Source organism: Bombus fervidus, chromosome 7, assembly GCF_041682495.2.
Source record: "Bombus fervidus isolate BK054 chromosome 7, iyBomFerv1, whole genome shotgun sequence".
Lineage (NCBI taxonomy): Eukaryota > Metazoa > Arthropoda > Insecta > Hymenoptera > Apidae > Bombus > Bombus fervidus.
Window position 1 is genome coordinate 10,259,780 of NC_091523.1, and position 12,001 is coordinate 10,271,780.

Sequence of the window (12,001 nt, forward strand, 5' to 3'; positions counted from 1 at the left end):
AAAGTGGGTAGGTAGAAGAAGAAGAAAGGATATAATAAGACAGAGTGGTTGAATTACATGTATTTTCTAAAAAAAGGCTTACAACTGTACGACGTGTGTCGTATATTTATTTATCTCTATTCCTTAAATATAACGAATATTTTACAAATCCTTTGTACGGGGCTATTGTATTTTGGGACGGACGAAAGAGTATAAGAGGGACGATTGATTTCCATGGGTCACGAAGGTTGCTGGTATATTCGAAGTTCGGGGAGCTCTTGTATCTTCTCAATGTCCGGTAGAGTTGATATGCCTCGATCCTGATCACGAACGAAATAGAAACTTGATACAATATTTTTTTAACTTCTTCGCAGAAAGAAATAGTTCTATTTTTGGAATATAATCGGATTTAGGTAGTGTCCTTAAAGAATAGCAGCAGAAGTTGAAAAATAATACGAGACTGTCTGAGAAGCAAGTGTGAAGTTCAAGACACAAGAATAATTGTATGTCGTTAATATTTTCGTACTTTCTAACAATTGATAAATAAAATAGTTCGTTTCATTTGCCGAGTATAACTGAGTTCAGCAAAGTTTTCCAAGAATAGTGAGAGAAGTCGGAGAACAATACTCGTACAAAATAGTTCAAGAAGCAAGAGTAAAATTTAAGGAACAAGAATGGTGAAATTCAAGCACTGTACTATTTGTGGTTATAAAATTTTTTAAGCTTTTTGATTAGTGATAATTTTGCTCCATTTTCTAAATATAATTGAATTTCGTGAAGTTCCAAAAGAATTGCAAAATAAGTTAAAGAGTAATACAAAACGATTCTAGAAGCAAAATTCAAATTTAAGACACAAGATTCGTATTGAAACACTATGTTATTAGTATTTACAAAATTCTTAAACTTTTAATAAGTACAAGAGTCAAAAGTAAGACTCAAGTACTCAAGTATCTTTCATTTTCTTTGGCCGTTGATAAAAAAAGAATAGTTTCATTCTTTCCTTGAATATGGTTAAATTTAGAGATTGAAGAAAAATACAATTGAAGAAACAAGAGTAAAATTCAAGAATTAAATAGTTCCTTACGTTATATTCTTTCCATTTCTCGTAATTCTGCCTCATATATCCCACCATCTCTGGCATGTCGATAAATGCTGAAAATAAAACAGAGTTACGCGCTGCACAAATACAAAAATACGCCTGAGCAAAGACGCAGATGCATCACTGACCATCCCACGCCTCGACCATGTCGTTGATAATGAAATCGACGAAACCGATTTGCGCTTTTGGTATCGAACACGTTACTCTATCGAACATTGGCATCAGTACCGGCAGTTGCATCCTTTTTTCTTCGTCAGTCTGCAATAAATTATAAAATGAAATTGAAGAACTCGAACATGTGCCCTTGGAATCATTTTATGGATAACTTTTATTTTTAATATTTAAAATCAAGAACACCTGTAAGCGAGGAAGAATTAAGCAAAAAAAAAAAAAAGAAAAAAAATAAAAAAAAATAAAAAAGAAAAAAGAAAAAACACGAAACATTGTTCTGAAGTTCAAGAAGTATATGATACATGTACATACATACATAATTATAAAGAGGGTATATTATAATTTAGAGAATTAGTTTAATTTTGTCTTTGAACTTTTACATGCCAATCTTATTTTGATTTCAAAAAATAGAGACATATTATTTTATAAAAAGATATTTTTGGAGTTAATTTTTGAATAAAATTGAAAGGAAAATCACGTGTATGTATATCGCCTCTTATATTTTTCTTGAATTTGAGACATTTGTTAACAACAGAAACATTTAGTGATTAAGATAAAAATGACAAGAAGAATGTTGCAAGATTAATAAAAAACTTTGAATTCTAACGGTGTAAATAAATCATTCGTGTCTTATCGAAGTAATAGTACCTGATTAAAATACTCTTCTGCGATACGTCTGGCCCATTCGACGCAGCACTTCAATGGTCGAGTCGGATTCGATACGTCCGCGCATTTGATCATCATTCTTTTAACCAATACTACATTCTCTGGCTGTAACACAACTGACATATCCACGGTGTCCGAGTAATCCTGCACTCAGATTTTAGGGAGATTAATAGAACTGCTAATAAGAACCCATAGTATTTAATATCGAGTAGAAATGACTTTGCAATAGATTTATAAAAAATAAACCGACTGGCAATTGACTGAGTTTGAAGTTTAATCAAGGAAGGATAAAAGCCAGAAAGAGATATAAATAGGCACATTACGTCTAATTGTGAGCTGTCCATCATCCTTGCACTGCAAATGTTCATGAACTTAGCCAGATGTTCGAAATGTTTCGTCATCTCGGTGGCTAGGATCATGTCTATCACTGTTTGACGAAGTTGTTTATAGGTGTCCCTTTCCAAGTTCTACAAAATTAGATACTCGATCGTAACAAAATATCTCGATCTTCAGAACTAAACAAAAATTTATAAACTCGACTGTCTTTTGAAACTCACTTTGAAAATATTCACATTGTCATCCGACAGTGATAATTTAAAGGTTAGTGCTGCATGGTGTGATTCAAGGACGGATAGATCGTTGTAGAGAATCGCTAGTTTGTTGTCAGAGTTGCAAAGAAATTGACTGAAATCGATCAGAGTATTGTACGAATATTCGAGACATATAGCTTTAAAGAATTACTTAGATTAATTGATTAGTCGAAGTAGAGCTTAATTTACCTAGATCTACCCGGATGATCGACGTCGTGAGCAGCAGCCGCAACCAGAGTCGCGACCTCGTCCAAAGGTTCCAAGATCTGTTGCAGCCTTTCAGATTGCATGAATCTAGCAGTAGCTTGTAACACATCTGCAGCGTGCGTTGAATTATGATAACTATTTCGACTCTGATAATTCATCTCGATTACGGTTAACCAGTTCTGTACGACCTTTTCTTCACAACCGAGTCTGGCAGGCACGCGGTACAGATTCATGATGGTCGTCCCCAAAAAGAGTAGTGGCCTGCATCCAGATAAATTAATTGATAGACGTTTAATACTTAATTAATTCTATACTTAGTAATATTATAAAAAAATATATAGGTATATCAACTAAAATAATTTTCTTTAGAATCAAGTACCTTTTTTCGGTTAATATTTCTAGTTTGAATATATCGAAATTCCATTCCAAACATCTTTCCAAAATTTCAGCGATCTCCTGAGGCCCTCTGAAACCTTTGATTTGCATACGCGAGGCAGTAGTCGTAGCCTTTGACGTCGAAACTCGCGTCGATTCAACTGATGATCTTCTCGATTCCCACGCTTTCTTCGGTGACTGTGTCGATTAATATTAAAAAGAAAAATCAATCGTTAAGAAATCAGTCGCAAAATAGTTGATACGTAAAAAGAATATTTTATAATTTGAATATTACGGCAAGTAAGGCCCCGACGAGATCGGTTGTTACTGGATCGGTATCTTCTCTTAGGGATGGCACATACAGTTCGGTAGTTTTGAGAATATCAATGGCCTAGGTAATTAATTAATATGTATTACGTTAAATATAAATATTTCAGGTTCCATTATATTATTTTATTATAAGTATCTCAAAGTAAAATTTGTAAGGAAGAAGAAAAAAGTAATGGTACCTTTTCGATTTGTACTGCTATATCAGGGGTCGTAGATTCGTTGATCGCGTTAGAAAGAAGGCTGATCACTTTTGTAATGGGTGCATCTAATTGCAAACTGTGTAACTTGTGTGCACTGGACCGCCTGCGGCCTGCAATTCAATTAAAATCCTTATCGTTTCGTGGAAAATACAAAAATATTAATCAGTCGATCAGTTGTGAACATACGAAAAAATTCTACGTGCAGTGTTTTTAATTTTATGATGATCATGTATGGATATTCCAGAGACTGAAATACAGATAGTTTGATTGACTGGAATGTATCTTGAAAACATGTAGTCAGAACTTTTATTTTTCCTTTTTCTCGAATTTCAACCTATTTCCAAGTTGTATATGATTGATTGAAATATTTATCTCTTTTGAAAACAAAATGAAAGAATCGAATTTCAAATTATTTTTAAGTCTTGTATAAGTGTGATCGAGACTTACTTAGAAGATGTAAAATTACCTGTTTAATAATTTTAATTAAATGATTCCAACAACGAAATGTCTTTTTTCTAAGTCGAGACAAAAGGCGAAAGTATTAGATTAGTTCCAAGTTTCACACGAAACATTAAAAAGCCACGAATTCTAAATAAGTTGAAAGTGAAAATATTACCCTCGTTAGACTTCATATCAGACGTCCTTCTCTGAGACACAATCATGTTTCCTCTCGAATATATGGACTGTGACGGAGTCGGGCTGAGCGAGCCAATATTTTCTGACAAGTACGTCGTATCATATATATAAATATAATGAGTCGGTTTTCTGAAAGAAAATAGAAAACCATGGGTAGAACAGACGAGTAAAAGAAAGATAGAAAATAATGTATTCTACGACAAAATGGATAAATTCCGAATTGACTCACTTCAAGCTAATACTGAACGGTATCACCCTGCAACTGATTGTGATCATTTGATTGTTCTTTCGTTTACAATTCATGTTCCCTTCGAATTCCCGGCCTTTGCTTATGTGTTGTTCCATTAGAACAAAATTATCGTAGACCACTATATCCGCGATGCTTTTCCCCAAGATTTCGCTGGTCTTATAGCCTAGTAACTTCTCGCTAATTTTATTAACAAACTGTAATCAAAAAAGTACCTGATATATGGTCGCTAACGCCGAAGATGTAATAAACGAGATACAATTAAAAAGATTTAGATATCGATAATTTTTTTAATAATTTTTTGAACCATTCAAAATCTTGAAAGATATACGAATGTTTTTAAATTAATATAATAATATGTAGAGTAATAAAAGAATTGAGGTGAGATCGTCGTGATGGATATTTAAAATGTCAAAGGTGTGGGTTTTTCATTAATTATACATGAATGAAACAATTAAGAACTCGTATTACCTGTACAATATGTTTATCGTTCGTCACGTGTACCATGTCACGGCATCTGTCAAGAGCTACATACAGCGCGTTAGCAGCCGCCAGTTGTGTCCTTGGTAATAGTGCACTAGTATAAATTCCTACTAGTTCGTTTATTAAGAGTCTCTCGTGGGAACACTCCATTAGAGCCTGAAACGAGTTCCCGAATAGTATGCGTCCATAATCTTATTTAAAACAGTTAAGAAAAAGGAGAAAGACTTCATCACGGTTAAAATCAGAGTCTTCCAAAATTACTCTAGAAACTCACTCTGCTGAATCCTGTCTCCAGTAAATCCAGCGTCACAATTTTATCTTTCTCGCCGTGCATAAGGAACCTATTATAATCCCCGCACGAAAGGAAAATCAGAATTATCATTTGAATCAAAAGAAGATCAGAAAATTGTACAATCAGGAAGATTCAAATAAGTATAAATCAGCTTACGATTTCTTTACAAGTGCTATAATAATGGAATTATGGTAAGCGGGACTAGACCTAATCGCCCTGAAATAGATTGTATTTATTAGAATATAAAGTCATACACCCGAGGAATTTGGTTGATTTTTTAAAAATAATTCTCCGTACCTACAAATCGTATCGGCCTCTGCAGCGCGTTGCCCCCGATGATCGATGATCACTAGCTCGTGACCTCGATTTTGAAAGAATTCGACCGCTTTTTCCGCGTCTTTCGCCACCGACACGCTCCATCCCAATCGCCTCGAAGTGGTGGCGAGAATGTCCATTTGTTGGTCATCTTTGGGGAAGACCAGTAATATCTGACACGTTCGAAGAATTTATTTCATAGTAAATTATAATTCCAAAGAATTTTTACGATTTACGCGTGACTCGTAGAAATATTTGAACACTTGTCTGTCGTAAAAAACTTTTATGAATATTAATATTAATATATGCATATATAATATGTGGTACAAAACGTTTAGAAATTTTATTATCACTGTAACGAGACTCGGCTACAATGATTATATTGGTCAAATCTAAAACTAATCTAAGAAAGTAACATGAGTAGCATCACCACTTGTCCCTACTTTTCAGTTTATCGGATTAATAAATGAGGCATTTTCACGTATTTCGTAGCTTCTAATATATGCATATTTCCAGTCTTATTTCAAATTTCAGTGATACAACCATTATTTTTTCCCATTACAGCGCTAATGAAGTTCCAAATAGTTTTATACAACACGCGTAACATATTCATAGAAACTTTTTATTAGTGTTGAAATATCTTTGCGAGCGCAATGTATATGACTAATACTATTAGTCAGGAAATGTAAACAGGCTTATCTATCGCTGGATACATTTAATTGCAACGATAGGAAAAGAAGCTTGACTTACTTTTATGAGACTAGGAACACTGTTCGTTAACGGATGAGCTTCGATATTTTGCGGTCCTTTCTGAAATAAGACAATAAATGATGAACTTTGTAAAATCAACGACTAATTCAGCAATCTTAAAAGTCAGTGTCAGATTAAATTTCTTTTCTTTTCTTTTCTCTTTTTTTTATTAACAATACAATTGGCCAGGCTCGTTCAATTGTGCACGTACTACTAGCACGGACTCGCTAAAGTAAGGATCCGTTGGGAGATCTCGGATAACCTTAGCTCGTCTTCGTGTACGCGGTGATCCTTTTAATGTTTTACTTTCTTCATGTCGATGTTCCGAGCTTCGCATTCGTATTCGACTACGTATTGCTTGATTTTAGATGGTGTGGAATCGTGGTGTAACCTATACATGTTAGGAATCATGGCAAAGAAACAAACAAGTCTGAAGTTAACACGTATAAGAGCGAGAAGATGAAGTTGGTCATTCAATTTAGAGAAATAAATTTCTGGATAACCCTTTCGATTAATTGACAATTTTTATTTCATATTAATTCAAATTATTCGAAAACTATCTAAATTCAGAGACACTGAAGATCTTTTTTCATTATTTCTTTTATATGTTTTTTCTTCCTTCAAATCTCTTTTGACCTAGATTCTTCGATTATGGGACAAAGTACCTCTCCTTGTCGAGCTTTTATTCTGAGCGCGCGAAACGTCCCAAGTACGAGGTACAGTTTGATCAATCGATACTGAAGTGATCTCGAATCTCCTTCAGAATTGTTTGAAAACGTATCTTGAACACGGAGCATGCGCGCGCAATGATGATAAACGAAGAAACATTCTGGAGAGGAAGTCCCGTTTCAGTGTCTACAAGTTATTATAAATTGAAATTATATAGAAGGATCAATTACATATATTCAAGCTATACATATTGTATATATTCTGGTAGTCGTAATAAAATTTCTTGCTGATTGATTGAATTATTTCCTGTTGCCAAAATATGTACGAAACAAAAGCACGAAAGAAAATTCAAAATCGACTGGAATTCAGAACATTTTATAAGATAATATGGATTACAAATTCTAGGATACATGAAGATTGAACAGTGTTTTATGATTACCAATTCTTGGTAAAATCCATTCTCTGTAAAACAAAGTATTTAGTCAGAAAGTGTATAAATCGTAATAAAAGTTCTTCCTGTTTGATACATCGTTTATTTCTACGAAAAAGCACGCGAAAAGAAGATAACTCGAAATCTTTTTATCATTGAATATTTTTTCAGGAGGATTACGCTATATCAAAAGATAATTCTTCAGAATTAATGAAGCGATATTTTATAAATGGATATTTATAAATTTATTAAGATTGACGAAGGGTAAAATATATTTTAGAAATTGATATCCATATATAGATATTGAAAAGTCAGCAGAAAACTGAATAAGTATTATACGAAAGAAGCTTCAATTACGTTTCACAGAGGTTTTCTGGTACCTGTGTCGGCGACACAAGCGACGGAGGTATTTCGTTTACGCGTATTATGTCTCTGTTCGTGTCCCATTTCTTTCGAAAGGGATCGCACAGTACGCGGGTGATCCAACTGTACCATGTAGATGTCCCATGGATATTCGCGTCCTCGGTCGAACCGCAGACGTAGATCTGTATCTGCGTCGACCGCCTCTTATTTATTTCTAAATCGATCATTAGTACGAACGTAATAGAAAATCGTTAATTGACACAAACGATGCACCCGATCTATTCCATCAATATACACTTGACAAGTAATAATTACGCATAATTAATCTCCCATACGAATTAGATCGTGCGAGTCACAATTGTTAGTTCACGAATAGAAAATTGAGTTTAATTAATCGATTGTTCCAGTTGTTTACATTATTCGTTAATTACATATTCACTTTGTAGTGGAAAGAAAAATTATTGTTCAACGAGGTTTATAGCTTACAGCGTTGTTGAAATACGCATTCACGGAAAAACATGCATCGCGATACTGAATCGAAAATATCGTGGTTGATCGAGATTATCCTTTCCACTCTCTATCAGGAGCAAAAGCTCGACTTTATCTGCGATAAAGAAGCTCTTCCAAGAGTGTCTTTGTACGATTATCGATAGTGGATTGAATAAACAGTTGATAAAAGGAGCTACACAACACAGTTGATCGATTGGAAATAAATGATATCTGCAATTTTTACTGAGCTATTGAAAAACTTATAGACTCAATGACATTGTAATTTTCTTAATATAGCTCGATAAGATTACTCATATATAGTAAAAGCAATTTTTTAACCATTTAAAAAGATGAGATTAAACACGACTAGCTTTCCAACTTATTAAAATATCTATTGATGAATAATTTTGGAAACGAAAACGAACGCAAGAAATAATTCGAGGTACAGGCTGAATGATTTCTGTCCAAACAGTTCCTATGGAATGGCGTACTTCCAAAGGGTAAAAAATAGTCTCCACTGAAAAACAGATTTCTTTACAGTAGTTTATTATAAACTTTCCAGACAGAAACATTAAAAATATCTCTTCGCTGCGAACGTACTCACTAAACCATCCGATAATTGAATATTTCATTAGCGCTTACGCTCACCATTAAATCAAATTAAAACGAAACAAACAGTTCGGACTCGCAGAAAAGAGTCTATTTTAAAAAAGAAACCTACCGTCATAAAAATAATCTCATTGTCAGCCAATACTTTATAATAAATTTCAAAGACTTTAAAATCAATACTAAAACACGAACAAAACTACGCGAACTCAGAACAAACAATCTATTTAAAAAAAGACCTATTGTTATAAAAATAATATCAGTTTATAGTTTGTATCACATTCAGACGACCTTAAAATCAGTTTATTAGCAATTTATTACGTACTAATTTAATTAGAAATAGGAAAGAAAAGATTAGTTAAATATCGGCATAATTAAAAAAAAAATTCCTCGATAACGTTAATTATCTACGTCTTAAAGCGAGCAAACAAGAGCGAATGAACTTCCTAAAATTTTTCGACGAAGAATTGTGCAAGATAGCAGTTCCGGTATAACCACTCGTTCAGCTTTTTCAGCTGCGCCATTGGTGTCTATAGACTGTCTATACACAGTAGCTTATACCCTGTCTATAGTCAGTCTGTCTGACCAAGCAGCGGGAGAAGTTCGAGCCTAGTGACGTACATCGTGTTTCTACTAAGAGAAAGAAAAAAACGCGGTGTAGGATTGAAATAGGTTGTCGTTAAATAATTCGTTCGGACGAGAATCAGAGCTCGACAGACTGATTAATTATTCAGGGTGGTTAGGTCGTATGATGATGATTTTTCGTCGCCGCCCCTTTTGAAACTTCCATGAAAACAGTTGACGTAACATTAATGAGACCGCACGGTACGCTGAGAACTTGCCACATGTTCGAAACGAAACAGTTTTAAATTACTTTTTTCAGAGAGGGTTAATTGCTAATGAGCGAGCAAAGGCTTCGTGATACGTGAGGAAAGAAAAAACTGATACCGTGCGTTTCCAAATCGATTATTCTGCTTTTTTTCCTGCTCACCTCTTGTCTTGTCACGATAACCATAAACTTTCTTCTATTTCCTATTTCTGAAGATCGAATGAATAAAACTTTGAAGTTCTGGAGGGAATTTTGGAGAAATAATTTTTGTTCCTGATCGTGGAGAATTGTGCAGTTTGATGTCGATGAATGATGAAGGATGTGCAGATTGGATTGAGAAAGTTAAGGGGGAAGTTAGGATTTAGAAGGAGGGGATAGTTGAAGGATGACTTGATTGAATAAAAGTCAATAGAAATGACACTGGAATGATTGATGTTTGTTGTAATGGTTATTGAATTGTTTTGGAGTAGTATACAGGCAGCAGGCACAGAGTAGAAAGTTCATAGTACTAAAAAATAATTTTGAGGTCTATATTTATGCATGATCTTGAGATTTCATGTGTTTCCTCTTGAATGTTATATCAGTAGTTCATTATAAAATTTTTTTATGAATTGAAAATTGTCAGTTGAAAGTGCAAAGCGATATTGTAATGTATTAAATGATCATGGATTTAAAATGATATTAAAATTTGAGAGCTTAGAATGTCTTCCCATGAATGTATCACCACTTCTTATAGTTTAAAAGCTTGAAAAAGTAATAAGAATAGTTAAAAGCAGTAATCTAAAAATTGTCAGTAAAAAAGACAAAGCAAAATTTAAGATCACTCAACGAATAATTTAATGAGTACCAAAGATTTTATATGGAATAGCATTTTATGATAGTTAATCGATTACTTTGCAATTGTAATATAAAAAAAAAAAAAAAAGAAACGATTTAATGGCCACAAAATACTAATTTAACAATTATCCAAGAAAGTTTTCAATCTAGCGTAAGAAAAATATAACCAATTGTAGCCTGTTTTTTTTTTCTTTCTTTTTATAGAAATCAACAAAATTTTGATTATATTGTGTTATAGTAAATAAAAAAATACAGTTTAAAGGGATATATCGTGATCGAAATACGGAGAAGAGAAAAGGTGGGCACAGGTGAAAGGGCACAGTCCAAGAACATCGATCGATAGTGGCATCGTGAGATATATTTAAAGTAGGTTAAAGTACAAAAACAGATAGTTGAAAGGAACGTGATATAAAATGAAACGACTAAAGCATGAAATGCATATGAACTAAGTAAACGACGTAGTAGAAAATAATTAAAAGTATGCAATGCAAAATATAACTAATGGCTACAATGAAAGCAAGTACACTGGGATTTAACAATTACCTTAACAAATTGTTGACTAACGATAAATATACTTGTTTCCAGTACAATTGGTTCTAACGTTAGTAAATTATGTCTTTGTTACGAAAACATATATGATACGAAAAAGTATGTTTCTATTATTAATAATTGATAAAAAAAAAACATTTTTCTACGCATCAAAAAATATTGGAAGCAGAAAAACGGACTGTTTGCCGACATTATATTTTGCAAAAGTAATTATAACAATTATAATAGAGCATCGTGCGAAAGATAGTAATAAGCAGCAATTAGATTCGATTGCCTTTCGTTTATTATGAAAAATTCAAAGTGGAACATTGCTTGTACGCTGTTATCTTAGATTGGAGCCACTACACGTAAATCTAGATTATTAATACGGCGAAATGCTTTATACGTCATCTATCGTCAAAGCGTTGCGCCGATCTCACTATTCGATAAATACATTTAGTTTCTGTATCAATAATATTTTTCCATTTTTTAAATTAACAAGCCAACAAACGTTGGAAAATAGTTTTAAACGCTTTTCATTTGGCAAAAGAATTATCTAATATTGAATGTATGTAATGTAGACGTCCGGGATGCAATAACGATAATAGAAATTTACTTACTAACGCTGAGCAATCTGCATTTTCGTCGTCATCAACAGCGATGTCTTCGAACGATGATCTTCTTCTTAAAACATCATATTCTGTTTTCCCTAAAAACCAAATACATTATTATATATAAGTTAAACTTTAGTTACACGATTTATAAAATTAGAATTTATAAAAGAAAAAGAATTTAAAGTGCATCAAAAAAATTAAATATCAGTTAGTATTTAAACATTAGTATGTTTATATGTGCTGCAGCAACGAGACTTTCTTGAATTGATTGATTAATCGAGTAGTTAGTCGATATC

General features: G+C 33.2%; 1 protein-coding gene across 4 annotated transcripts; it reads right to left on the minus strand.

Annotated features, from left to right (window-relative positions):
• Nucleotides 1–45: 45 nt before the first annotated feature.
• On the minus strand, nucleotides 46–11,794 carry Pde8 (phosphodiesterase 8). Of its 4 annotated transcripts, XM_072006496.1 has the most exons (18): nucleotides 7,820–10,063; nucleotides 6,341–6,400; nucleotides 5,573–5,763; nucleotides 5,432–5,491; nucleotides 5,258–5,324; nucleotides 4,972–5,139; nucleotides 4,483–4,697; nucleotides 4,234–4,382; nucleotides 3,597–3,727; nucleotides 3,383–3,478; nucleotides 3,092–3,285; nucleotides 2,695–2,973; nucleotides 2,473–2,599; nucleotides 2,239–2,382; nucleotides 1,898–2,059; nucleotides 1,207–1,336; nucleotides 1,064–1,131; nucleotides 46–299 (listed from the first exon to the last, which is right to left on the minus strand). In XM_072006496.1, the coding sequence occupies exons 1-18, from the start codon at nucleotides 8,027–8,029 to the stop codon at nucleotides 219–221; spliced, it is 2,532 nt and encodes an 843-aa protein (XP_071862597.1). In that variant the 5' UTR covers nucleotides 8,030–10,063; the 3' UTR covers nucleotides 46–218. The 4 variants fall into 4 exon arrangements, with proteins under 4 accessions (XP_071862597.1, XP_071862598.1, XP_071862596.1 ...); XM_072006497.2 differs by lacking the exon at nucleotides 7,820–10,063 and adding an exon at nucleotides 11,712–11,794 and having other exon boundaries at nucleotides 46–1,131; XM_072006495.1 differs by having other exon boundaries at nucleotides 46–1,131; nucleotides 7,820–10,064.
• Nucleotides 11,795–12,001: the final 207 nt, after the last annotated feature.